The sequence below is a fragment of the Gopherus evgoodei genome, chromosome 5 (assembly GCF_007399415.2).
Source record: "Gopherus evgoodei ecotype Sinaloan lineage chromosome 5, rGopEvg1_v1.p, whole genome shotgun sequence".
Taxonomy (NCBI): Eukaryota; Metazoa; Chordata; order Testudines; family Testudinidae; genus Gopherus; species Gopherus evgoodei.
Genome location: NC_044326.1, coordinates 131203108 through 131227479, shown reverse-complemented (window position 1 = coordinate 131227479; position 24372 = coordinate 131203108). Strand labels below are relative to the sequence as shown.

General features: G+C 43.6%; 1 protein-coding gene across 4 annotated transcripts in view; it reads left to right on the top strand.

Moving 5' to 3' along the window:
• Positions 1–1588: 1588 nt before the first annotated feature.
• PPEF2 (protein phosphatase with EF-hand domain 2) overlaps positions 1589–24372 on the top strand; it is a 42916-nt gene continuing 20132 nt past the window's right edge. Inside the window, exons 1-6 of one of the 4 annotated variants that reach the window (XM_030565157.1) lie at positions 11195–11261; positions 11902–11974; positions 16826–16855; positions 19742–19869; positions 21887–21944; positions 23534–23709. In XM_030565157.1, coding sequence (XP_030421017.1) covers positions 11232–11261; positions 11902–11974; positions 16826–16855; positions 19742–19869; positions 21887–21944; positions 23534–23709 — 495 coding nt within the window. In that variant the 5' untranslated portion in view covers positions 11195–11231. Of the gene's footprint in view, positions 1731–11194; positions 11262–11901; positions 11975–14586; positions 15536–16825; positions 16856–19741; positions 19870–21886; positions 21945–23533; positions 23710–24372 lie in introns of those variants that run through there. The other 3 variants (XM_030565158.1, XM_030565159.1, XM_030565160.1) reach the window with 3 other exon arrangements.

Sequence of the window (24372 nt, the reverse complement as noted above, 5' to 3'; positions counted from 1 at the left end):
AAGGTGATAGGTGATGGCAGGGTATGTTTTCCCAATGATACCCCAGAGCAATTTAAATTGCATTCCCTTAGCATTGCCGTAGAGTGGATGGAAATACTGTTTGTCTTTTATCTGAATTGCTGGTTTTCCCTGAAGATTACCACTCAATCTGAGAGGTGGTTCTTTATGCTAAGGGAGTGCGCAGAGCAACTTTGGACTGTGTTGTAAGTTATCATTTATGTGCTTTCCTCCAGAATAGAACTGCCAGGCTTAACTTAGGGGATATAATGACACTGAGCCTAAGGGGGTTGTGAATGAACAGCGGCTGAATTTCCTTTGCACAGTAGAAATTTTGCAGCTGTGTTCCCTTTGATCGTGCTGTGAACATGCACCCGTCATTCATTCAATTTGTGATGCTGTAGGAAAAACACAGAGTTGGGAGGATTGATTTTAGGTTAATATCTACCCTTATGGTTTCAGTGTTCAGGATCTGATTCCTAATAGGGCACAATTTTCATTGATCTCGGTGGGAATTTAGCCCGAGGCAGGACTGTAAGATGGAACTATAGGTTTTCAAATCAAAAGTTTCCTAGGTAAGAGCTGCAGTAACACCTCTGATTGCAGTGTAGACCTACCCTCTGCCAGGGTAACCCCCAGGGCCTTGGTGAAATGGGCGGACATGGCATTCTATATTGAATACTGCACAGTAGGTGTATGCACAGCATGCTAAGATGCGAGCTCCACTGAAATGTACTCAAAATGACTGAAGACGAGACAAATGCATGTTTATCTGGCCTCCACCTGCCCCTTTCTCTTCCCTTTGGAATCACAGAACACCCATATGGTCCTTTCAGTCACAGCTCATGTGAAAAAGTAACAGTAAGCAAGTATTTAGTGTATCTTGACTGTCTTTCTATATAGTTTAAAAAAAAAAAAGCTGGGGTTTTGCCTTTCTGATTTCCTGTGCAGGACACCTTTAATATAGCAGGACTTCAAGGATTGTTGTCTGGGTGTGGAAGCAGAGGCTGGGCATGCAGCCCTTCCGAAGTCTAGGAGGTTGGACTGCTGGATAAATTCAGACAGCATCTTAGTACCTGTAGTGCTCTTCTGCAATCAAATCTAGATACAATTCATTGCATAGCAAAATAATTTCCAAAGCGATTGCTCCCTTTAAAACATTGATTCACAGTGTCCCTTGCAATATTTTTGAATGGGTCATGTGAGCTTTTCCTAACGGAGCTTTATAGAAACATGCGTCCTTTATCTCATCATGCTGTATCTAGCTAAATGTCATTACGTACTTACCTACGTGCTCTACTTTTACCTGGATAAAGGCACTGCAAGCTTTGCTTTTGACCCAGTTTACTCAGGAGTGTCAGTCATTGATGTGATGGGAAGCAGAGGGTTCCAGGAAGAATGTGGGAATAAAGGAAGCCAGACCGATTTCTTAATTCCGTATCTACGTCACTTTAATTTATAGAGCTGGCAGCCTCTCTCTCATTCACATATCTTTGCATAATAGCCACACCCAAAGCTGGGGAACCAGATCTTCAGCTGTTGTAAATAGGCATAGATCTATGGACTTTTCCTAGAGGTCTTCTGAGTTACATTCGCTAAGGATCTGGCGTGGAATCTTTGTAGTTTATAGATATGATCAGATTACTCATTGCGAGTAACATTTGTTGTAAATATAGCTTTTTTTTTTTTACCTGTTTGCAAATGGATCCTGGTTTTGCAGATATTTGTCATCCGTAAGTACCCACTGAATAGTTTATGCAAGCAATTGTCAGTGTGGTTTGTTGCAAACAGTCTTCACAAACACCCAGCAGCAGTTTGATTACTCATGAACAACTAATAACAACTGAACTCCACTGTTTTAATTTGCCTTTAGGGTAACTGCTGTAAATGGTTTGTGCAAGTACCTTTTCTTTTTCTTTTTCTTTTTTTTTATTTTAGAGTTTGGTTGATTTTTGTTTTTCTTTTTCCAAGTGTAACAGGGCCCCATGAGTACCAAAGAGTTGCTGCTGCATATACAGTGTGACTTCTTTTATAATGGTTTCTTTGGGCAGTCTTTTCATTACTTTTCCTAAGCAGAGGATTGCCACAGGGAAAGATGACATAAATTCACTGGGATTCAGTACAGGGATGCTGGAACAATATATATAGTGGTGGTGCTGAGAGCCATTGAACCAAACTGTCAACCCTGCATAGGATGGAGACCACTTCAAGCCAGGGCGTGTGGCAGCATCCCCAGCATCCTTAGTTCTAACACCACAATAAGGATTTTTGCATCTATGTGGAGGATGAACCCTTTAGAATTGCCATATACAAGGATGGTGGAGGAGGCTCCTTTCCAGTTCTCCGAATCTAGATTTTAGCTAGGAATGCAGAACTGCGTCCACTGGGATTCACATTTGGTTAAAAACGGTATTATATTCCCAGCAAGCATAGTGGTCCCAGACAAGATAAGTCAACTATGAATTTTCTAGCTAACAACCCCTGTGCTAGCAAGGGTATCTGCTGATGGCATCTGTATTACTTTGAAGCTTTTTGTCTGATTAATCCTAAAAGGAACCAAAGAAGGAACAGACAAAGCCATTCTGCAGTTCCAGGAACTGGGAGCTTTCTCTTTTGGGTTTTAATTTGCCTATGTCCCCTGCACTTTATTTCTGCACTACAAAATCCTGACCTGAGCAAGGGACCTTTCCTTCCAAAGTAGGGATTAAGTGGGAACTTTTCCCCCAGAGAAACTTTTCATGTAACAAAAGGCAGCAGGACGGTGTATAAGAGCTGGTTGCTGAGTTAAGACACGAGAGGCCGGCGTGCTACATTTCCCATCCATAATCTCTGCCAGTAATCCTAATCCATTTCAGATCTCTTGCCTTTTGTGTCACATGGGGAGGCTTTGAAAGCTTCTCAAAACAACTGTGCAGTAAATAAATCATAAGGTCTGTGCTCTCTTTGCGGACCAGCACATATGCTTCATGCTGGACCTGCAAAAGAAAATGGGAATTTTCACAGAGTGGCTAAGGGGAAGATATGCTTGGAGTAGCTCGTTCATCATTTTAAAGCCTCAGATGGGACTGTACAACTAAATCATCTCAGAGACTTTTGATCATGTTGGGCGTCAAAGGCTGTTTATATACATATGTGCAAACACGCACAAACAACAAACCACGTTAAAAAACAAAAAAACAGAGAGCTTTGAAGTGTTTATCCAAATAAATTCTTCTTTAAACTAGAGATTGGGGACAAGGTAAGTTTTCTATTTCTTCTTTCTTTGTAGCAGTGTCTTGTGTGATAGTTATTAAATAACTCCTGTGGGGGGAAGGGGACCTTGATAAAGTTCTTTCGCTATCAGCTGTGTGAGACACAGTGTTTTCTAAGTGCAGTTCTCTTTGCCAACACTCCAGCTGCTACTCATGTGCAGATGACTGTGTTTATAAAACATAACAACCCTTATTAGCCTATGTCTGGATCCAATTCTACTGCAAACAGTGGAATGTGTGTGTTTATTATCAGGAGATAAAGTCAAGCTGTTGGGTCTTTAGTGTAAGTTACCTTTAATTTTTTCTTGTTGTTGGACTTTTAATCTTTTTTTGTTTTTTTTTATTGCAAAATCTTAATTTGTAGTTGTTGGTGGTTTGTAGATGACATGGTAACATCTTCCTTTTTACAGCAGGCTTGGCCACGTTCCATAGATGGTCCCACTACTTAGTAATATAGTAGAATCCCGATTATTCCAACTCCCCCTTATCCTATCCAGGGGTGCGGGAGCAATTTGTATAGTGAGGATGCTGAGAGCCTATGAACCAAACCGTAAACCCTGTATATAATGGAAACCACTTCGTCAGATGCATGTAGTGGAAATTTCCAGGGGCAGGTATATATGCAAGCAAACTAGAGATAATGAGGTTAGTTCAATCAGGAGGATGAGGCCCTGTTCTAGCAGTTGAGGTGTGAAAACCAAGGGAGGAGAAACTGGTTTTGTAGTTGGCAAGCCATTCACAGTCTTTGTTTAATCCTGAGCTGATGGTGTCAAATTTGCAGTTTGGCCGATGTACATAGCAGAGGGGCATTGCTGGCATATGATGGCGTATATTACATTGGTGGACGTGCAGATCTACACCAGCGACACCATCACAGGACCTAATCAGATTAGCCACAACATCACCGGTTCATTCACCTGCACGTCCACCAATGTAATATACGCTATCAAATGCCAGCAATGCCCCTCTGCTATGTACATTGGCCAAACTGGACAGTCTCTACAGAAAAGGATAAATGGACACAAATCAGATATTAGGAATGGCAATATACAAAAACCTGTAGGAGAACACTTCAACCTCCCTGGCCACACTATAGCAGACCTTAAGGTGGCCATCCTGCAGCAAAAAAACTTCAGGACCAGACTCAAAGAGAAACTGCTGACCTTCAGTTCATCTGCAAATTTGACACCATCAGCTCAGGATTAAACAAAGACATGCATCTGACAAAGTGGGTATTCACCCACGAAAGTTCATGCTCCAAAACGTCTGTTAGTCTACAAGGTGCCACAGGATTCTTTGCTGTTCTTTCAGTGATGAGAATCGTCACTCCAAAACAAAGATCTATTATAGACTCAGTTTGATTCCTGTCCCAACAGCGGAGTATATATGTTGTATTGATAGGAGGTGTGGACTCTTGCAAGTCTTGTCTATATTTAAGTGCAAGGGTGTCATAAACAGATAAGTAAGAGTTAATAGAACAGAAGTACTTCATATCTCTTTTGCCTGTAAAGGGTTAACAAGATCAGTGAGCCTGGCTGTCACCTGACCAGAAGACCAATCAGGGGACAGGATACTTTCAAATCTTGAGGGAGGGAAGTTTTTGTGTGTGCTGTTAGATTTTGGTGGTTGTTTACTCTGAGGGCTAAGAGGGACCAGACGTGCAACCAGGTTTCTCTCCAGTCTCTCCGATACAGGCTCTTAAAAGTTCAGAATAGTGAGTACTAGGTAGATAAAGCGAGTTAGGCTTATGGTTGTTTTCTTTATTTGCAAATGTGTATTTGGCTGGAAGGAGTTCAAATTTGTATTTTGCTGAAAGGATTTTAATTTGTACTTGTATACTTAGGCTGTAGCTGAAAGACCTTGTACCTATTCCATTTTAAATTTACAAAGATAATTTTTACTGTTTTTCTCTCTTTAATTAAAAGTTTCTTGTTTAAGAACCTGATTTTTTTTTATTCTGGTGTGAGACCCCAGGGGACAGGGTCTGTATTCACGAGGGAATTGGTGGGGAGAAAGGAGGGAAGGGGGAGAGAGAGGCTAATTTCTCTCTGTGTTAGGATTACTTTCTCTCTCAGGGAGAGTCTGGGAGGGGAAAAGAAGGAAGCCGAGGGAAGGTGCATTTTCCTCTCTGTTTAAAGATGCAAGGAGTTTGAATCACAGTGATCTTCCAGGGTAATCCAGGGAGGGAAAGCCTGGGAAAGGCAACGGTGAGGGAAAGGGTTTACTTTCCTTGTGGTAAGATCCAGAGGGTCTGGGTCTTGGGGTTCCCCGAGCAAGGTCTTGAGGGGACCAGAGTGTACCAGGCACTGGAATTCCTGGTTGGTGGCAGCACTACAGGTTCTAAGCTGTTAATTAAGCTTAGAGGAATTCATGCTGGTACCCCATCTTTTGGACGCTAAGGTTCAGAGTGGGGAATTATACCATGACAAAGGGTTACAAGACTGCTGAGCAGGGAAGTGGCACTGTGCATATGTTTTAGTTTTTTTACGAAGACGTAACTTGTGCTGCTTTGCTGACTGGCTCAATCTGACAGGCAACGCAGTTGTCATTATTTGGTGCTTTTGTTCTTTCTTTGTCTTGTGTTTTTTCATCTGTTTGGCTCTGGTTTGAAGAGTAGGTGAGTGTTCTTGGTCATTGTTCAGCTTTTTATCACTGTTGCTTTGCTTTTTAATATCTGATTATTAGGATGGTCTCCATGCACTTAAACTGTAAACTCATTGGGGCAGGGACTGTCTCTTCTGTGTTTGTGCAACACAATCAGGTCCTTGCACAGGACTAGGGGGCCTAGGACTTTGGTAATACAAATAACAACAACACAACATCACAACTAGGCGGAGAAATGAGATCCCATGTTGCTATGTTTTTGACTGAGCTGTAGTTTTCCAGAAGTAAAGTCTTGTCTTTGAGGTCACGTGAGACAAGGCAGCGGAGGAGACCCAGGAGGAACGATCTGGCCCTGGCAGTAAAATTGAGTCGATGTCTAGGATTAGATGGGAGGATGTTTTCCAGGGCGGCGTTCTGGGATTAAAGCTGACTCTCAACTGGAGGACGTTCTGTGGTGCATCCCGGGTTGGTGCTGGTGTTACATTTGTTGTGATTCTTTCCTATGGCACCCAGCAGTGCCTCCTACCTCCACACATCCCTAAATCACCTGGCAGTGCCCCCTCCCCTCAATCACAGGTCCATGGCCCCTGCCTGCAGAGAGAGTGGGAGGGTCATGGGGAGGAGGCATGTGAAAGGGATAGGACGGCGGAGGGGAAGTCCCTGTTTGACCCACCCCCTCCCCCTCTCACCTGGTTCATTGGGGGAGTCCCCTCCCACCCAGAGCTCTGTTGACTGACAACACTGTGGACCAGTCACGGCTCTCCTGTGAGGGTGAGGCTCTTCTCAGAGCACCCCACTTCACTTACAACCGTGCAGCTCAGTCAGGGCTCCCCAGGATAGCAGGAGGGTACCACTGCATCCCCCCCACCCCATGGTGCTCCTGCAATCAGCACAGGGCAGGGAGAGACAGAAAATAGTGCAGTTTAGACTGGAATGTCCAGGGGTCCCTGTTTGGTGGCTGCTGCCCCTGCTAGCTGGAGTCTAGGGCTGTCTCCTCTCTGCAGTTTTTCCCCAAGGCCCCATGGTGGTGGGGATTTAATGCTGGGTTTACAGCTGCTGTTTGCACAGCTCTCACTTCAGTGGTTTTGCACCGTTCATGGCACCAGAACGGAACTGGATTTTCATATGTAGGTGAGAATAAGCTGTGCACGTGCCCTCTTATTGCAACGCCTTGTAGGCATCGTTACTTTGGCCTGGTCTACACTACGAGTTTACCTTAAATTTAGCAGCGTTAAATCGAATTAGCCCTGCACCCGTCCACACAACGAAGCCCTTTACTTGATATAAAGGGCTCTTAAAATCGATTTCTGTACTCCTCCCCGACGAGGGGAGTTGTGCTGAAATCGACATTGCAATTTCGAATTAGGCATAATGTGTCTGCAATTCGACAGTATTGGCCTCTGGGAGCTATCCCACAGTGTGCCATTTTGACCGCTCTGGACAGCAATCTGAACTCAGATGCACTGGCCCGGTAGACATGAAAAGCCCCACGAACTTTTACATTTTATTTTCTGTTTGCCCAGCGTGGAGCGCTGATCAGCACAGGTGACCATGCAGTCCCAGAATAAAAAAAAAAGCTCCAGCACGGACCGTACGGGAGATACTGAATCTGATCTCTGTATGGGGAGATGAATCTGTTCTATCAGAATTCCATTCCAATAGACGAAATGCCAAAACATTTGGAAAAATCTCCAAGGCCATGGTGGACAGAGGCCACAACAGGGACTTAACACAGTGCTGCTTGAAACTTAAGGAGCAGAGACAAGCGTACCAGAAAGCCAAAGAATCAAATGGACGCTCATGGAGGGAGGAGCGACTGACGACTGTAGCTATCCCACAATTCCCTCACTCTCCGAAAATGATTTGAATTCTGGGCTGAGCTCCCAAAGCCTGAAGAGTCAAAAACATTGTCACGGGTGGTTCAGGGTATATGTCATCAGCCCCTTCCACACACACACACACACTCCTGTGAAAGCAAAGGAAAAAAATAGTTTCTCGCCTTTTTTCAATGTCACCATATGTCTACTGGATGCTGCTGGCAGAGGCGGTGCTGCAGTGCTACACAGCAGCATCCCCTTGCCTTGCCTTGCAGACGGCAGATGGTACAGCAGGACTGATATCCGTCATTGTCGTCCCGTGGGTGCTCCTGGCTGGCCTTGGTGAGGTTGGCCGGGGGCACCTGGGCAAAAATGGGAATGACTTAAGGTCATTCTCTTCTTTAAGTTTTGTCTAATGGAGATTCAGTCCTGCCTGGAATATCATGCCAGCTGGAGGCTTTTGCCTCAGGCTGCTCTCCCAGTCAGCAGCACCGCACGGTCGCGCCTACCCCAGCCTACTCCTTGCTACCAGGGCTCACAATCAGATACTTAGACTTCTGCATTTGCTGCAAATAAAAAAATTAAGCTGCCATTTAGAACTGTCCCCCAGCATACATATCCTGGGACATTTTGTATTTTACCAGTGTCAACCAAAGGCCCACACACAAATGGAGATTCAGTCCTGCCTGTGCTTCTATCCTAGTGCTTGTCACAGAGTCCCATTTCCAGCTATAGGCTGAGCAAGTGCAGAATGGTGGTTCACTGTGCTTCGCTGTAAGCCAACTGCCCTCCGCTCCCCCCTTTTATCTTTGCTTGCAATGAAGTCAGTGTTGTTTCTTATTCCTGCATTCTTTATCACCTCATCACACAAATGGGGAGATAACTGCCACAGTAGCCCAGGAGGGGTGGGGGAGAAGGGAAGCAACGGGTGGGGTTGTTGCAGGGGTATCTCCTAGAATGGCATGCAGCTCATCATTTCTGCGGGATATCTGGGACTCTGACCCGGAGCGGCCATTTGCCTCTCTGGTTCTTTAGTAGGCTTGCCTGATATTCTAAGCAGGACTGGCTCTCCATTAGACAAAACTTAAAGAAGAGAATGATCTGGGGAGTCATTCCCATTTTTGTACAGCAGCCCCTGACTGACCTCACCGAGGCCGGCCAGGAGCACCCATGACAGCAGCAGATGATACAATATGACTGGTAACCATCTTTGCTAACTTGAAAAAGGCAAGGGGATGCTGCTGTGTAGTGCTGCAGTACTGTGTCTGTCAGCACCATCCAGTAGACATACGGTGACAATGAAAAAAGGCTGAACGGGCTCCATGGTTGCTGTGCTGTGGCGTCTGCCTGGGCAATCTTGGGAAAAGGGTGTGAAATGATTGTCTGCCGTTGCTTTAACGGAGAGAGGATTGACTGACGACATTTACCCAGAACCACCTGCAACAAATGTTTCGCCCCATCAGGCATTGGGATATCAACCCAGAATTCCAATGGGCGAAGGAGACTGCGGGAACTATGAGATAGCTACCCACAGTGCAACGCTCCGGAAATCGATGCTAGCCTCGGTACATGGACGCACACTGCCAAATTAATGTGCTTAGTGTGGCTGCATGCACTCGACTTCATACAATCTGTTTCCAAAAATCAATTTCTGTAAAACTGGAATAATCCTGTAGTGTAGACCTACCCTTAGTGTTTGTGAATGCACGTGGCCAGTTTCGGGAGGCAGGTGCAGAGGGCATGGAGAGGGAAAGATGATGGGCCCCCTTCCTCTAGAGCAAAGAGAGCCCCTGGCGGGCTGGGCCGGTTTAGGCTTTGCTTGCTGACATGGTGTGCTTGGGGCTCGCTTCACATCATTCTCAGGCTATGACATCCCCAAATTCCCAATGAAAAGTCTCATGTATAATTTCATACAGTTGTCATCCCATATTTAGAAATGACTAAGTGGTGGCCAGTAAGTCCCTCAGCCTGCGCCTCTTCCAGCTGCTCCCATTGGCCTGGAGTGGCTAACCGCGGCCACTGGCTGCCGCGATCGGCCGAACCTGCGGATGCAGCAGGTACACAAACCGACCCGGTCCATCAGGGGTTTTCCCTGCACAAGCAGCGGAACAAGTTTGGGAACCACTGCTCTAGAGCTAGGAGGAAAAGCACCCCACTCCCCACCCAATCAGATGATTTCCGTGCTCTTCAAAACTAGTTGAGTTCTGGTCTGCCACTCCCACTATGAATCTCTCCCTTTTTTACCCCTCAGTCAGGTCCTTCCCTGCCACCCCCTGCTTCTCCTTCCTTGCCATCTTTCTGTCACCCAAGAACCCTGTTGACAGTAAACCCCATAGTTTTCACATTGTGCTGTCTGTGACCAATGCTTCACCATAAGTTGAATGTAGGTGGCTGAGAGGTTGGCAGAAATATTGCTGACAGACATGGTCCATGCTTCTTTCATGGCAGCTTCCTAAAACATAGGCTCCTGTCCCACAAGCTTTTGTACTAAACTTGCCGCCTTCTATCGCAAACCAAAGCAATGCATCTTCCATCCCCTCCAGTCTCAGAAGGAATGGACAGGAATACCTTAGCTGTGTTAGCCTTCGGGACTCCTCTGCTCATTCCAGTTTCTTCCGTACCTGGAAGGAGTATGAGCTCTTAGGCTGTGTCTGTGGTCTCCAAAATGAATGACAGGTTGAATGATGAAAAAGGAATCCCACTGGCTTGGTTTTTTGATTGTTCCCCAGAGTGAGAGATTTCAAAATGTGGCTGATTCCTAAAATGTGTGCTGGCTGGGTGCTGTCTCGGCACCCTTGGCAATAGTGAGAATTAAAGAGAGTGGCTGGGATCCAAGCAATTCATTGATGGTGTAATACCCCCAGGAGTAAAACCAGAAGGTGAAGAAAAGCGATATTTATTTAACAAAGCTGATTATTTTCTTATGGCAGCTTGTTGTTTATTTTAGACCTGCCACTACTCCCGCTGTGATATAGCAAATAGATTTAAATGCCATCCCTGTCCTTTAATTCCTCATAATTAGGGATATATCTTAGGGAGAGGGCATGCTTATGTGTGTGTGCAAACACGGACACCCAATGGAATGAATGATGTAGTGCAGTCTCAGAAATATTTATTGTAATATGTCAGATGTTTCTGACCTGGGACAGGTCCTGATGAAGGGAGGGGAGTGTAAGACGCATACAAAGGCTTTGCTTGCCGACATGGTGTGCTTGGGGCTCGCCTCGCATCATTCTCAGGCTATGACATCCCCAAACTCCCAAAGAGAAGTCCCATGTATAATTTCATACAGTTGTCATCTCATATTTAGAAATGACTAAACTTGTTCAGTGCAAGGAGAATGCATTCCTTTAATTGCCCTGTTCTGATTAACTTTATTGTAGTTAACCTTTTGGTGGACTACCTGATCCGTCCACTCCACTCCACCCCATGCATACACAGGAAATGCCTGCCTCCAGCCACCTTATCAACCCATCTTTCCTGCTTCCAGGCTCATCTCAGACATCCTGTCATTTATCTGCACCTCTGATTAGTGTCCCTACCATTCGGGTTGAATTTCTGAATGGACACTTGTAATATGCATTGTTTCCAGGTGAAAATGATCTAATTGCATGGCGTGTTTGTGATCCTGACTGGCCTCAGACAAACCTATTTGGTCTGAATTTTAGGCAAATCATAAAATACGATCTAGGGTGCATAGATATTTGTCTAACAACCTTTCACTTTTTATAAATCAAACCAAGGTTCAGACCAGTTAGTCTTGTGGGTTACCTACTCTTTAAACATGGGAGCCTAAAGTTAGCCATCTACATCAATATGTTGATACCTAAATGCTGTACCTGTTTTAGGCACATAATACAGACTTGTCATGTAGGTACCTAACATTCTAAAACATCTCTGTTTAATTGAAAAACAAAATACCTGCAAAATTTCCTTCCCTATATCTGACCTGAAACTTAGAACAATCAAACTGGAGACCATGCCGAAAGAATACATCCCAGGTTGTGTGCAGATGCACAGTATGTTGGGAAAATTAGATGTCAGGGTTATACTTGATTCAAGAAAGACCACCTGTAAAGCTGTGGCTTCTGAACCTTACTGAGTATTAATATATTCAGGATTGTCTCCCAGCAGCTTGGGACACAGGGCATTCATCCTGATTCTGACTGAATGCTCTTTCTAGTGCTGCTTACTTGATTTTGATGATAATGTATTTATTTGCAACCCCATAGAAACATCGTTTGGAGATCATGGGATGCGGTAGTTCCGCAAATTCCTACTACTTCCTGCGGAAATCGGAAAAAGGTGAGAGCATCTCATAAAATATTTCAGTCTTTCCTGGTGGATTATAAAGGTCCTGCTAGAAAGTCACAAATATTCAGCATAGAGATGCATCAGCTGTATTTCCTGATCACATTGTGTGGCCCAGTTGTATAGTTGTGTCCCATAAAAACAGACATTCAGTTCCCAAAGAAGATAATGGTAAATAGCTTCTAGCTGAGGCTGAGATTAACGGCAGAGGCAAAGCTGTAAAGCAAGGCAAATCTGTTGCAGTTGTTGCCCATGTTAATTTGTCATTTACTGGTAAACATGCATGTATTGTGCTCCCACGCTCTGATAGTGAGAGCTGTGCTGGCGTGAACATGACTTTATACGGACTTTGAAACTGAAACCAAAACAAGGGCTGTTTTGTGCTGTGGATTTGCCAAACCAAACTGGGATGATGGAGAATTAAGCGCTTTGGCTCTTTTAGAGGTTAGATTTTGTGGTTAAGCAGGATGATAGTGTCTATTTTAAATTGTGTTAATGCAATGATCTTCTTGTCTCGTCACTTGTGATTGGGCTTGACAGAGTTTGATTTTTAGTTTTTCTAATTAAAATTGATCACGGCAATGTTTATTTTTGAGATTTTTATTTTTCTGTATTTCAGTTTTCACAGATATAGCTTCATGATGCCAGCTATATGATGGCAATAATGTGTATTTGTAGCTTTAATATAGTGTAAACTGATTTTTTGTTTGTTTTGGAAATAAATGAAATAAATCAGTTTCTCAACAGAATACACCAGTTATCTAAGGCTACATAACAGTACTGGAATCATTTTGAAAAAAATCAGTGTTTTGATTTTTACTTGTAAAGATTTTTTTTTTTTAGCTGAAACCATTCAGCAAAACCACACACAAATTATTGCAATGTTTTGGTGGCACCAAATCTGCATTTATCGCCCCCAAAAAAGTTTTGGTCAAAAAACCTTGCCCAGCTGTAAATACAATAAGGCATCTAGATATCGATAACCATGGTATCTTAAGTTCAGTGAAGTCCATATGTATTGTTATCCATGTTCTGTATGTTCCTATGTGTTCCTCCACATTCCCAAGTAATCTTGGTAAATGCAGCCAGTATCTTACATAAGTATTTTCTATGCAGTGGTGTATCCATGTCAGTCCCAGGGTATGAGAGAGACAAGGTGGTTGAGGTAATATCTTTTATTGGAGCAACTTCTGTTGGTGAGAGAGCCATGCTTTAAAGCTTACGTAGATCCTTCAGAGCCAGGTAAGCTTGAAAGCTTGGCTCTCTCACCAATAAAAGATATTGCCTCACCCACCTTGTCTCTCTAATAAGTATTTTGTAAACGTTAGAGTTAAAGAGCTCCATGTCACACAGGTACTCCTGGTACACAAACACAATAGATACCTTTGTATGTTCCATGTGCAGAGATACCCCTAACAGAGCATCTTAAACCTTTAACCAAGGCCCTGTCTACTATGCAGCCATGGTATTTGTTGCTGAATCTATCACATACCCTAGAATCATGCTTCAGAATCTTTGTTTTAACTGTAATTGTTTCCAGCCCTTATGGTTGTGACTACCACTTTGAAAGGATAGTTGAGTGTACACCTGTTCAGTACTGTCTTCCTGAGTCCATAGTCAACCTGAAATACTACCTCTGAGTGGTAACAATGGCTTCGTTCATTTCAGATGCCTGTTAACTCTGAAACCTGCAGATGACACTTTAAATAGAAACATTACTAATTCCATTGCTGATCATTTTACCAGAAACATCCAGTTAATGTTTATTCCACAATCCCAAACTGCATCCCCAGCTGCCAAAAGACTGATGTGCCCTGCACCTGGCTGTCAAAATAATTAGCTTCCGCCTTCCCATGCAGCTGCGCTAGTCAGTTAAAAATGAGATCTGTTGCATACTGAAAACTAGAACATAAAATGGAATTTAATTTAAAATAAATAAAACCAAGGAGACTGGTCTGAGTGTAATATTCATTTTCAGAGTTCATTCATTTAAAACCTGTCTGTTATTTAATGAGACTGTAACAGAATTTGTCTGCTACATCAGAGTACTACAGAACCAAAGGTGTTGCCGTGGGGTTCAGGCCCGGCTTGCTGCAGCATATACAGGGGCTTGTCTCTAAGAAACTGAACATAATCTTCAGCTTTTCTTCAGACGAGGAATCTTGAGTTTTAAGCTATGCAAGTGCAGCTAGATATTGGATTTGTTGTTTGGTCCAAATTGTCCCGTGTCCACAAAATCCATGTGGATTCCCTGCCTCTGCAGCTGCATTACTGGTTTTTCCTGGACCTTTCAGATGCACTGCTGCAGAGCTGTGGATTAGAGCCAGATGGACACACATCATCTTCCACCAGCCCCACGGCCATTCTGCGGGCAGTAACCCTGCATTCTGTGGAATCACCTGGGAATGTTTCTGGTGGAAGACATGGGCTGCAGAAACCCTGGCAACATGAAACCTTGACCCATTAGACCCATGCTGCAGTGGAACCAGGAAGGGGACAGCCTGGACAGGGAGCCCAAGAAAGAGTGCAGAGGGCCAGAACTGCACACACACGTCAGAGGATCCACTGGGACCCAAGCCCCAGTCCATTTCCCAGCGAGGTGATCTCCGATCTCTCTGATGGAACAGTGGAGAGGAAGCTCCACAAGAGAAACTTCAAAAATGTCATTTCAACGTACTAGATCATTTTCCATATCTAGCCTCTGAGTCTCTAAGATGGGGAAAGCACTGCTATAAAACCAAAACCCCACAGCCTCCCCTTGTAGCTCTAGTGTGAAATTTCCGCTTCTGATGCTGTTATAAGGAACAAGACCAGATCCTCAGCTGGGGTAAACTGGTGTAGGTTGAGGCTGTGGAGATTTGCTGGGATAGCCAGATCCACAGCTGGTGTATCTAGAGTTTTTCACCAATTCCAATTCCAGTTTCTTTATTTAAAGGCCATTCCATTCACTTAATATGGACAGGATTGGTTAAACTAATTTTCAGTGAGGAAACCAAGTGTGTCGTTTGAGTCTCCCTTTCCCTTCTTTTCAGGCTTGAGATCATTGCATAAGCTGATCCAAAGCGCCCTGAAGTTAATTAAAGTCTTTCCTGGTGGACTTTGGATCAGGATCTAAGAGCAGAGATCTGCCTTTTTGAAGCTGGTTCTTTTTTAACCATTTGGGGTTTTCTCCATTTTTAATTCGTCTGAGAGTTTCCCGCTGCAGCCAGAGTCCCTGCATAATGTCTGAGTAAAATGTAACCCCATTTGTTTTATTAATGCTACAACAGGCCACCAGGAAGCTGCCGTCTCTCTCATGTCCTACCTGCTGGTGGTTGGTTGACTTGGCCTCAAACTGATCCTATGTCTCATCTGCTTTTTGTATGTTGCCTGATGCTCCAATGTGATGTTTTGCTGAGCATGTGCAAACCCTGCAGCACATCCACCAAAGGACAGAATGGTTTTGTCCATTTGTCCGCATTGGGAAGCAAGGGCATTGTTGCTTCCTTGAACTTGTTCTCCTGAGCACCCCAACTTTCCTGAATGTTTGAAATTATGGATTGTGAGAGGTGCCTGGTAAGTAGCCACTGAATGGGGGTATAACCTTTTGTAGCTCTGACCCCTCCGCTGACTGAAGTCAGAACTTAACTCCAGTCTTTGCCCAGCATTCCTGTGTGCCAGGTACTTATTGCAGGGTGTCAATAGAAAACATTCTCTTCGGGGTGTGGGTGGGGGAGGGAATGGAGCAAACCAAGCCACTTGAAACACTAGGAACCAGGCAGAAAATAAGACACGGTGCTTTCACGTTTTCCTCAAAGTGAATGACATTGTGGTCAACCTGGAAAGGGTGAAATCTTCCATCTTGTTATACACGGCAGGGCCAGAGAGGCACTGGAGATCAATGAGGCATACGAGCAGGAACATGAAGGGGACTCCAGACTGCTAGACAGTTATCTAGGGTTGCCAGTTTTGGTTGGACGTGTTCCTGGAGGTTTCATCACATGACATAGTCTTTAATTAAAGATTAATCTTCAATTCCTGGAGACTCCAGGACAATCCTCAGCAAAAATGTCACGTGTGCCAGTGCCTATTTTCTTTTTGCATGGTAACTGTATTATTTGGGAAATACGGTAGTACGTGACTGTCGGTGAAGACTGCATTGCAATGCATGTGCAGAGGGGCAGCGGTGAAGATGTGTATGGTCTTAATGTTGTTATTTCTTGACTTTTGTGTGTTTAGGCATGTAACCTTAATGTTATCTCAGAACAGGATAGATTCTGCACTGCTTATGCATCAGTTTAAATTTGCCAAAATAATGCACCTTACTTCGTATTTTTGTTGATCTATCTTAAAGTTGCTAAGAATCATACATCTTCACTTAGAGTAGGGAACCTGCGCTGTTGATTGATCTACTTTTGATACTGAGTAGAGGTTTGAAAGTAGGGTTTCCTTAATTACACAGGCCTTAAATTAAAATGAGTCTATTCAACTACCTAGTTGTATTTCTAATGTGCTCATCACTGTGGTATTGAGGCAGGTTGACATTCTTCCATGGAAGTTTAATTAAGGGATATTCCTGAAGAAGTCTCATTTGAGTGACCAGATTTGGTTATTAATGATTTCAGACAAGGTGAAAAGGAAAATATTTTATTCACCATTGATTTGGGTTTTATTGAATTGTATTTGCCACAATTAATGGGCATATTTTAGTTTCTTATTATCTCTGTTTGGGTTTGCTGAACAAGCAGAGTTACATACTTTAGTGAATAGTAAAGTATTGGTGTGTATCTGCTGTTCAGTTTATTGCCCATATCCTCATAAAATGTGGGAAAATCTGTTTCTTTTCTCTTTTCTTTTTTAATTCAGTGCAAACACTGCCAGATGCGGCTCACCCAGGTAAGTTGGTTGATTAGAACACATGGCTTTTTCAGTTGTGCAATTGTAATGATATATAAAACAGCACAACAAAACAGTTGCTTACCTTTTGATACATTAGCAGCACTAAATGACCCACATGTGCTGTTAGATGCTCAGTGTATGGTCACTATTGTATCTTTTGTGGATTTAGAAGATCTGGTTTTAAATGTAAATAACTGGTAACTCAATTTTCTGAGGGCTGTCTTTGCTGTTTCTAATGTGCAGTGACTTTAGGGAAAAAGAGAAGGCCTGTTTTACGTAGGGAGACTGGGTTTAAATTTCAGTCCATGAATTCAGTTTAAGACCCTTATATTGATCTTGGTTTCCCAGCTGACTTTACTAGGTGGAATGCCTTTTCCCAAAGGGGGACGAATACGTGGCAATGGGCTCTTTAATCTCACAGACTAAGGTCGGACAATATCCAGTGGCTAGAGGTTGAAATTACACAAATTCAAACCAGAAATAAGATGTATGATTCTTAACAGTGAGGATAATTAGCCATTGGAATGATTTACCAAGGGTTGTGGGGTGAAGTCTCCATCGCTGGCAATTTTAAAATCAAGATGTGATGTTTTTCTGAAAGATCTGCCCTAGGAAATCTTGTGGGGAGGTTCTGTGGCTTGTGTCAGACAGGAGGTCAGACTAGGTGAGCACAGTGCTGGCCTTGAAAGCTATGAATCTGCTGAGCGTGAGGATTGAGACCTCATCTCTCGTGTGTATAATCTGTCACTTCCAGCTTGGATTACTGCAGTGTGCTCCACGACGGGCTAACCTTGCAGATCTCTGGGATGCTGCAGCTGCTGCAGAACATGGTTGCCTGCAGGTTGGCCATAGAAAATACATTACACTAACAGTCCAAAGGCTGCACTAGCTTCCTGTTTGCCCCCAGGTGCAATTTCAGGTGTTCATTTTGATCTTGAAATCTTTGCCTGGTTTAGGTCCTCGCAACCTGAGCTATCTGCCTCCCTTCATGTCCCATTGCCCTGGTGAGATCAGCCAAGGTGCAGTTACTAACAGTCCTTAGATTTGAACAGTTGTGGTTGGTAGCCTCAAATTCACTCTAACCCACTAAGGTCACAAGTTTGCAGCCATTTATAGGGCAGCGTGCAAAGTGTATGTGTTCGTTGTGGCTTTTGACTGTGATGGCTTACAGTAGAATCTTGGAGTTACGAACACCAGAGTTATGATCTGACCAGTCAACCACACACTTCACTTAGAACCAGGAAGTACACTGTCAGGCAGCAGCAGAAACCAGAAAAAAAGAAATACAATACAGTACTGTGTTAAATGTAAACAACTAAAAAAATCAAGGGAAAGCAGCATTTTCTCTTCTGCATAGTAAAGTTTCAAAGCTGTTTTAAGTCAATGTTCAGTTGCAAACTTTTGACAGAACCACCATAACGTTTTGTTCACAGTTATGAACAACCTCCATTCCCAAGGTGTTCATAACTCTGAGGTTCTACGGTACTGGGTGTCCTTGTTCTTAGGGTTGTTCGGGTAGTAACTTGAAGATGTTGCCTTTGTGTTCTGGTTTTTATTAGTGCAGGGAATAGCTGTAAATTCAGGGATTGCTTCATGAATGAGTAAAATGCAAAGCTCTACAGATATATGTGTGCCAAGTATTAGCACGTTTCATTGGCAGGAAGCATGTTTCAAACCCAAGCGGTGGCTTTTATGTGCTTCCAGTGGTTCTGGGGAGTAGACCCTTGTTTCCTATACAGGAATGCATGGATTAGAGGCTTGCCTCAGAGTGAATGGACAAGACTAGCCTACACAAATGTGCTGAGAACTAGGTTAAAGCAGAGGTAGAGATTTCAGGTCTGCTTCATCACTGTGTTAGGCCAGTTCTGTGCCGGTGTAACCCTTCTGAAGTCAATGTAGTGACAGCTGTGTAAAACCGGAGTAGCAGTGATGAATCAGGCCCTGTATTTATTTGACTTAGAGCAGGCGAAGCCTAGCTTTATAGGTACTGGACAGGGTTCAGGCTTGGGTTCAAATCCTGGCTCTGCCACAGACTCTCTTTGTGACCTTGGGCAAATTCCTTAATCTCCCCATGCCCCAGCTCCCATCTGTAAAATGAGAGTAATGATACTTGAAAGTCAAAAGGTGGTGGAAATTGTCTATTTAGAGTTAAGCTTTTTGAGGCCGGATTTGGTTAAATAATAACAGTGCCATGAGGAGCCACCAGGGAGAGCTAGAAGTGTCTCGGAAGTCTCTGACAATAGAGAGAGATCTATGGGATCAGACTTTTTTTTCTTTTATGACAGTAAAGAAAGAGTTTCTTAGTTAGAATTTACCCTGAAGAACAACTGATAATGTCATGTTAACATCTGAGCTGGCTGGGAAATTTTCAGCAAAACGATTTTGGTTGGAAAACACTCATTTGTTGAAGTAGAAACTGGTCTGATTCAACTAAACTTTCTCGGGGAAGGTTTCCTGAGTCCAGGATGGAACTTAGAGAGGGAGAGAGACCCCATAATAGCCAAGAGCCTGGTGTTTTGGGCACTCACCTGGGATGTGGGAGACCAGGTTTAAGACCCTGCTCTCTCTGATTTGGGGCAGGGTCTTGAACCTGGCGCTCCGCATCTCAGGTGAGTGCCATAACCAGTGGGCTATTGGATAGTCTCAGGTCTCTCTCGTTCTCTCATTTTTAAATGGGAAAAGATCTTAGTTTCATCCTGATACGAAACCAAATGCCAGAATGGAATTCTCTTTTTCTGGCCGGCCCGAGTTGATTCTTCCTACGATCCACTCGTGAAGGAGAAAACTCCCTTCTTTCCCTGCATGGCTGGGAGGGAGAAGAGCACTTGCCTGGGTGCTGAGTTACTGCAGCCCAGCTCTCTGGTTCTGTTCTTTGTGTCACAGCCTTCAAGGCCGCTGTCCTGATCCAAAGATGGTATCGACGCTATGTTGCCCGGCTAGAGATGCGCCGAAGGTGCACATGGAGAATTTTCCAATCCATAGAGTACTCCTGTGAGCAGGATCAGATCAAGGTACGGTGCTAAAGAGAAGGAGACAATGGAAGCGTGTGCCCTCTGTCATTGTCGTCGTCATAATTCTTATCAGGCCATGGAAGTGCATAGTGCTTTGTAGACCTACACAATCCTTTCCCGGAGAGGAAGGCCCTGGGATAAGCCTTTCTATACCTGGTTTCAGTTCCCGATTGTGCAGCAGACTTCCTGGACGACCTTGGGCAAATCACTTACTTATCCTCTGTGCCTCTGGTCCCTATCTGTACAATGGGGATAATACAACTCCTGTTGTCTGTTTAAATTGAAATCTTTTTAGAGCAGAGACTATGTGCATGCACAGGGCCTTGCACATGCCATCTTTTAGCATTTTATCTAAATCCAGTGGGCCCTGATTGAGTTGAGGCCTTTAGGAGCAACTGCAATAAAAATTGAGTAGTGATGAAGACAAAATACAAGGCCCACTGTGTGTGTGTGGGCGGAGGGGAATGGATGAGACGAGGGGAGGAGAAGGGTGACTGTGGGATCATGTGGTAGGTAGGTGAGTAACAGGCATATTTAGAGACTTCCACAATTGAGTTTTAAATATAGAGGAATTTTTTCACAAGCTTCTCTGTTCCCCTTTCTTGTGGTTTGTTCCCTGTTCTGCCTGAGTAGACATGAGCTGCATGACACTGCCTGCCAATGAATGGGTGGCATCTTGAGGCTTTTGGGATAGACATCTGAAAACTGTTTCTGTGGCTGCCTGGCAGGGAAAGTTGTCTCCTGCAATGAAATAGTAGCTCCTAATCTACTGCCTCCTTTGTTTATATTTCATACTTGGTATTAGTTAATGTCTGTTTTCTGGTAAGGTGTTGACATCCGTATGGCTTCCTAGTCCCCTTCTGGCTCTTTTCACATTGACTTTCTTTTGCCTGTTAGTCCCCGTTCACTTGTATATGATGGAAGCCAGAAATACTTAATCTTGAAGCCACAGGGAGCAAATGAATGAGACAGGGTTGGGTGTAATTTGGTGTCACAGCTCCTCTCTGAAGGTTTATGAACACCAGGAGGGAAGCCACATGAGTTCTTATTGCTTAACTTGGCTCAGCATCTTCTCACTTGTCTGCCATAAGCAGATACTTGCATCTTTTTCTTCAGCATGTGAGATATTTTAGATCAGAGAAATGGTAGCTGAAGGGAAGATGGAAATCTGGATAGACCCTCAGAGAGGGATGCTCTGATTTCTTGTTTTCCGTACCCCCATCTGCAAACTCTCTTGAAATAAAACAGGGTGGAGTGAAGCGAAGGTAGTAAGGAAAGCCCTGTCTTTTGCATGCACTCCAGAAGCAGTTATAAGGTAATGCTCATCTTCAGCCTGATCCAAAGCCCATTTACATCAGTGGAAAGATTTGCACTGTCTTCACTGGGCGTTGGATGAAGCTCTTTATTCTTGGTCTCCCAGAGCCAGATTTTTTTTACTGTTCTATACCCAATATGCTTCCAGTGGGCTGAACTCATCTGAAAATTTGTCTGTTGACAATAAGCATTAAATTGGAAATTTGGTTAATTAAATATCACTTGACACAGTGTATAATTAATTATTGAAACTCTCCACAGTGGGATATTTTCAGGCAAATGGCTTGGCAAGAGTTGAAAAAAGATATGAATAAGAGCAGCATCGGTAGTTTCATTGCCCAGGGTAGAAATGAGCAGGACTATACTTCCCAGTATGAAATAATAGCCACCTAGAGCTCATGGAGCATTTCCCCCCCATGTTGTAATATTGCACAATTGGCTGCATTTTGTGGGTTTTACATCTTCCCCGGAATTATTTTACATTGGCCTCTTTGGGAGAGTGGATACTGGTCTATATAGACCACTATTCTGCTCCTCAGTGAGAACAGGTGTGACTGTATAGACAGTGCAGCAGGCAAAGGAGGTTGTGGAGGCTCAGGTGAAAAGAGGAACTGTGTTCTGAAGAACACTCCATGGTAGAACTTTTAAAGCTTTAGCTCGTGTCTTAGGGTGATAACATGATGCTCCTTCTTGTCTTCTACAGCTTCACAACTTCTTCAGCTACCTTATGGACCACTTCACACCAAGCAGCAGTAAAGAGAGTAAGCCTGTGTATTCCATGCATAGATACGGTACTTGTGGCACTGAAAGCTGCATGCTCAGTGCAGGATGTGGAGAGGGAGGTGGACTCACGTGGCTCAACGCTGACACTTCCAGCTGATTAAGGAGTGACCTCACAGGGATCGCAAGGGAGACCTGTCTAGATGTCAGACGGACCCATGACTACAGTGCATGCGTTAGAGGGACCAGGATTATAACGCAGGCCTCAGGAGTTTGAAGTAGTGTCAGGAGTAAAATAGAGAGATCCCCAGGGGGATCTGGAGCAGCCATGACCCCTCTAGGAGTTGGGAGGGGGTCCAAAATATTATTGTTATAAAAGAGCTTGTCATTGTCAGATGTTCCCTAACTACAATAATCAGGGGCCTGTGGATTCCATGATTCTGCAGCTGCAGACTCCCCCCTTGGAGAACTTGCTCCAGAATCTTAATTTTCTTTAAAAATATTAAGTTTCTAGCCCTCGTGGTTGTGACGAGAACTGTAAAAATATGACTGCAAACCAATGCAGTGCTGCCTTCCTGAGTTGATAGACAGCCTGAAAACAATAGCTCTACAGGGTATGGGACTTCAGTTTTCCCCAGTGGTGTGTTAACTCTAACTATACAGGTAACCTGTCAGCATTAACTATTTCACTGCTGATCACTTTAGCAAATACATCCAGCTGATGTGCTTATCCCATCATCTCAAAGTGCCTCTCTCGCTTAACTGAGTGCCCCAACTTTTTCTCCCCCAACAAATCCTACAACATGATTCTGTGTTGTCACTACAAAATCCATTGGCGTTACACTGACGATCTGGATACAGAGTAAAATACATTGACTATTATATCAAAATAAATAACACAGGAGACCTGCTCTGGTTATACCATTCATTTTCACATTTAATTCCGGGGGGAAAAAACACAAAAAAATCACCACAGACTGGCTGCACCAAATGCTGCAGAAATCAGGAGGGCTTTCAGAAATGCTTGCCATAGAGCATACTGGGCCTTGCCTACATCTAGTCTGAGTCATATCTAGAGCTGCTTGGAAAATTTTTGTTGAAATTTTTTTTTCTGTGGGAAATCCCCATTTTTGTCAAAATTGAAACGTTTAAAAAAATGTTGATTTCAGTGAAAATTCCTGCAGAGAGAGTTTTTTTCAAAATTTGAAAATAATTTCATTTTGGAAAATGCCCAAGTTTCCTTTCAGATGTCTAAATTTCATTTCGGAATTTCAAAATGAAAAGTTTCTAAAACCTCAGAGTTTTCAGAATATCTGTTTTATGGGAGATTTGAAAAATAGTTGTTTTCATTTTGCATTGGAATGAAAAGAAATTTCAAAATGTCGAAATTTCTTCCATGCAGCAAATTCTGAGTTTTGACCAGGTTGAGTTCCCTCCTCTCCTCCTAATGCAGACACAATCTAGTTTCTAACCAGATTATGTGCTTTGGAATCGAGACTAAAATGTTGAGAGGAGCCTGCTGAAGGGTTGTTCTCAAATACCTCTCCAGCCTGATGATCTTCAGCAAGTCATTGAATTTACACATTGGGCCCAATTACCCCCCCCCCCCTTTTTTTTAAACTCCATCCAGGGGACTTCATTAGCCGCATGTTGACGGAGGAAGAAAGCTACAAAGACACAGAGCTGGAAAAACTCTGCGACTATGAATCTGTAGAGGTGCTAGATTCCTACACTGGACCCCATCTCTCCTTCCCACTGCTGCCAGATCATGCAACTGCCTTACTCGAAGCTTTCAAACAGAAACAAGTAAGTAACCCCAAAGAGGGACTGTAGTGGTTCCATGTTGTTGCACTGCCATGGAGGTGGGGTGGTAGAAGTATAATTCTAGGGGGTGATCTGCCTCTTTTTGTCCAAACACGTGGTCAGGAATATGAAGGGGAATTTTTTTAGAACATCACCTTCTTTTGCTCCACGGGCCCACAGAACCTACATGTGATTATTCTGGAGGCTGCTGACCAAAAAGGTGAACAGAATGTTAGGAACTATTAGAAAAGGAATAGAAAATCAGACAGAAAATATCATATTGCCACTGTATAAATCCACGGTGCACCCACATCTGGAGTACTGTGTCCAATTTTGGTCACCCCAGCTCAAAAAAGATATAGTGGAACTGGAAAAGGTTCAGAGAAGGGCAACAAAAATGTTTAGGGGTATGGAACAGCTTCCATATAAGAAGAGATTAAATAGATTAGAACTGCTCATCTTGGAAAAGAGATGACTAAAGGGGGATATGTTAGAGGTCTATAAAATCATGATTGGTGTGGAAAAATAACAAGTGTTATTTACCCTTTCCCGGAGTACAGAAACCAAGGGATACCCAATGAAATTAACAGGCAGCCGATTTAATACTATACAAGCCAGAGGAATTACTTTTTCACAGAGCATACAATTGTAGAATGTGTTGCCGTG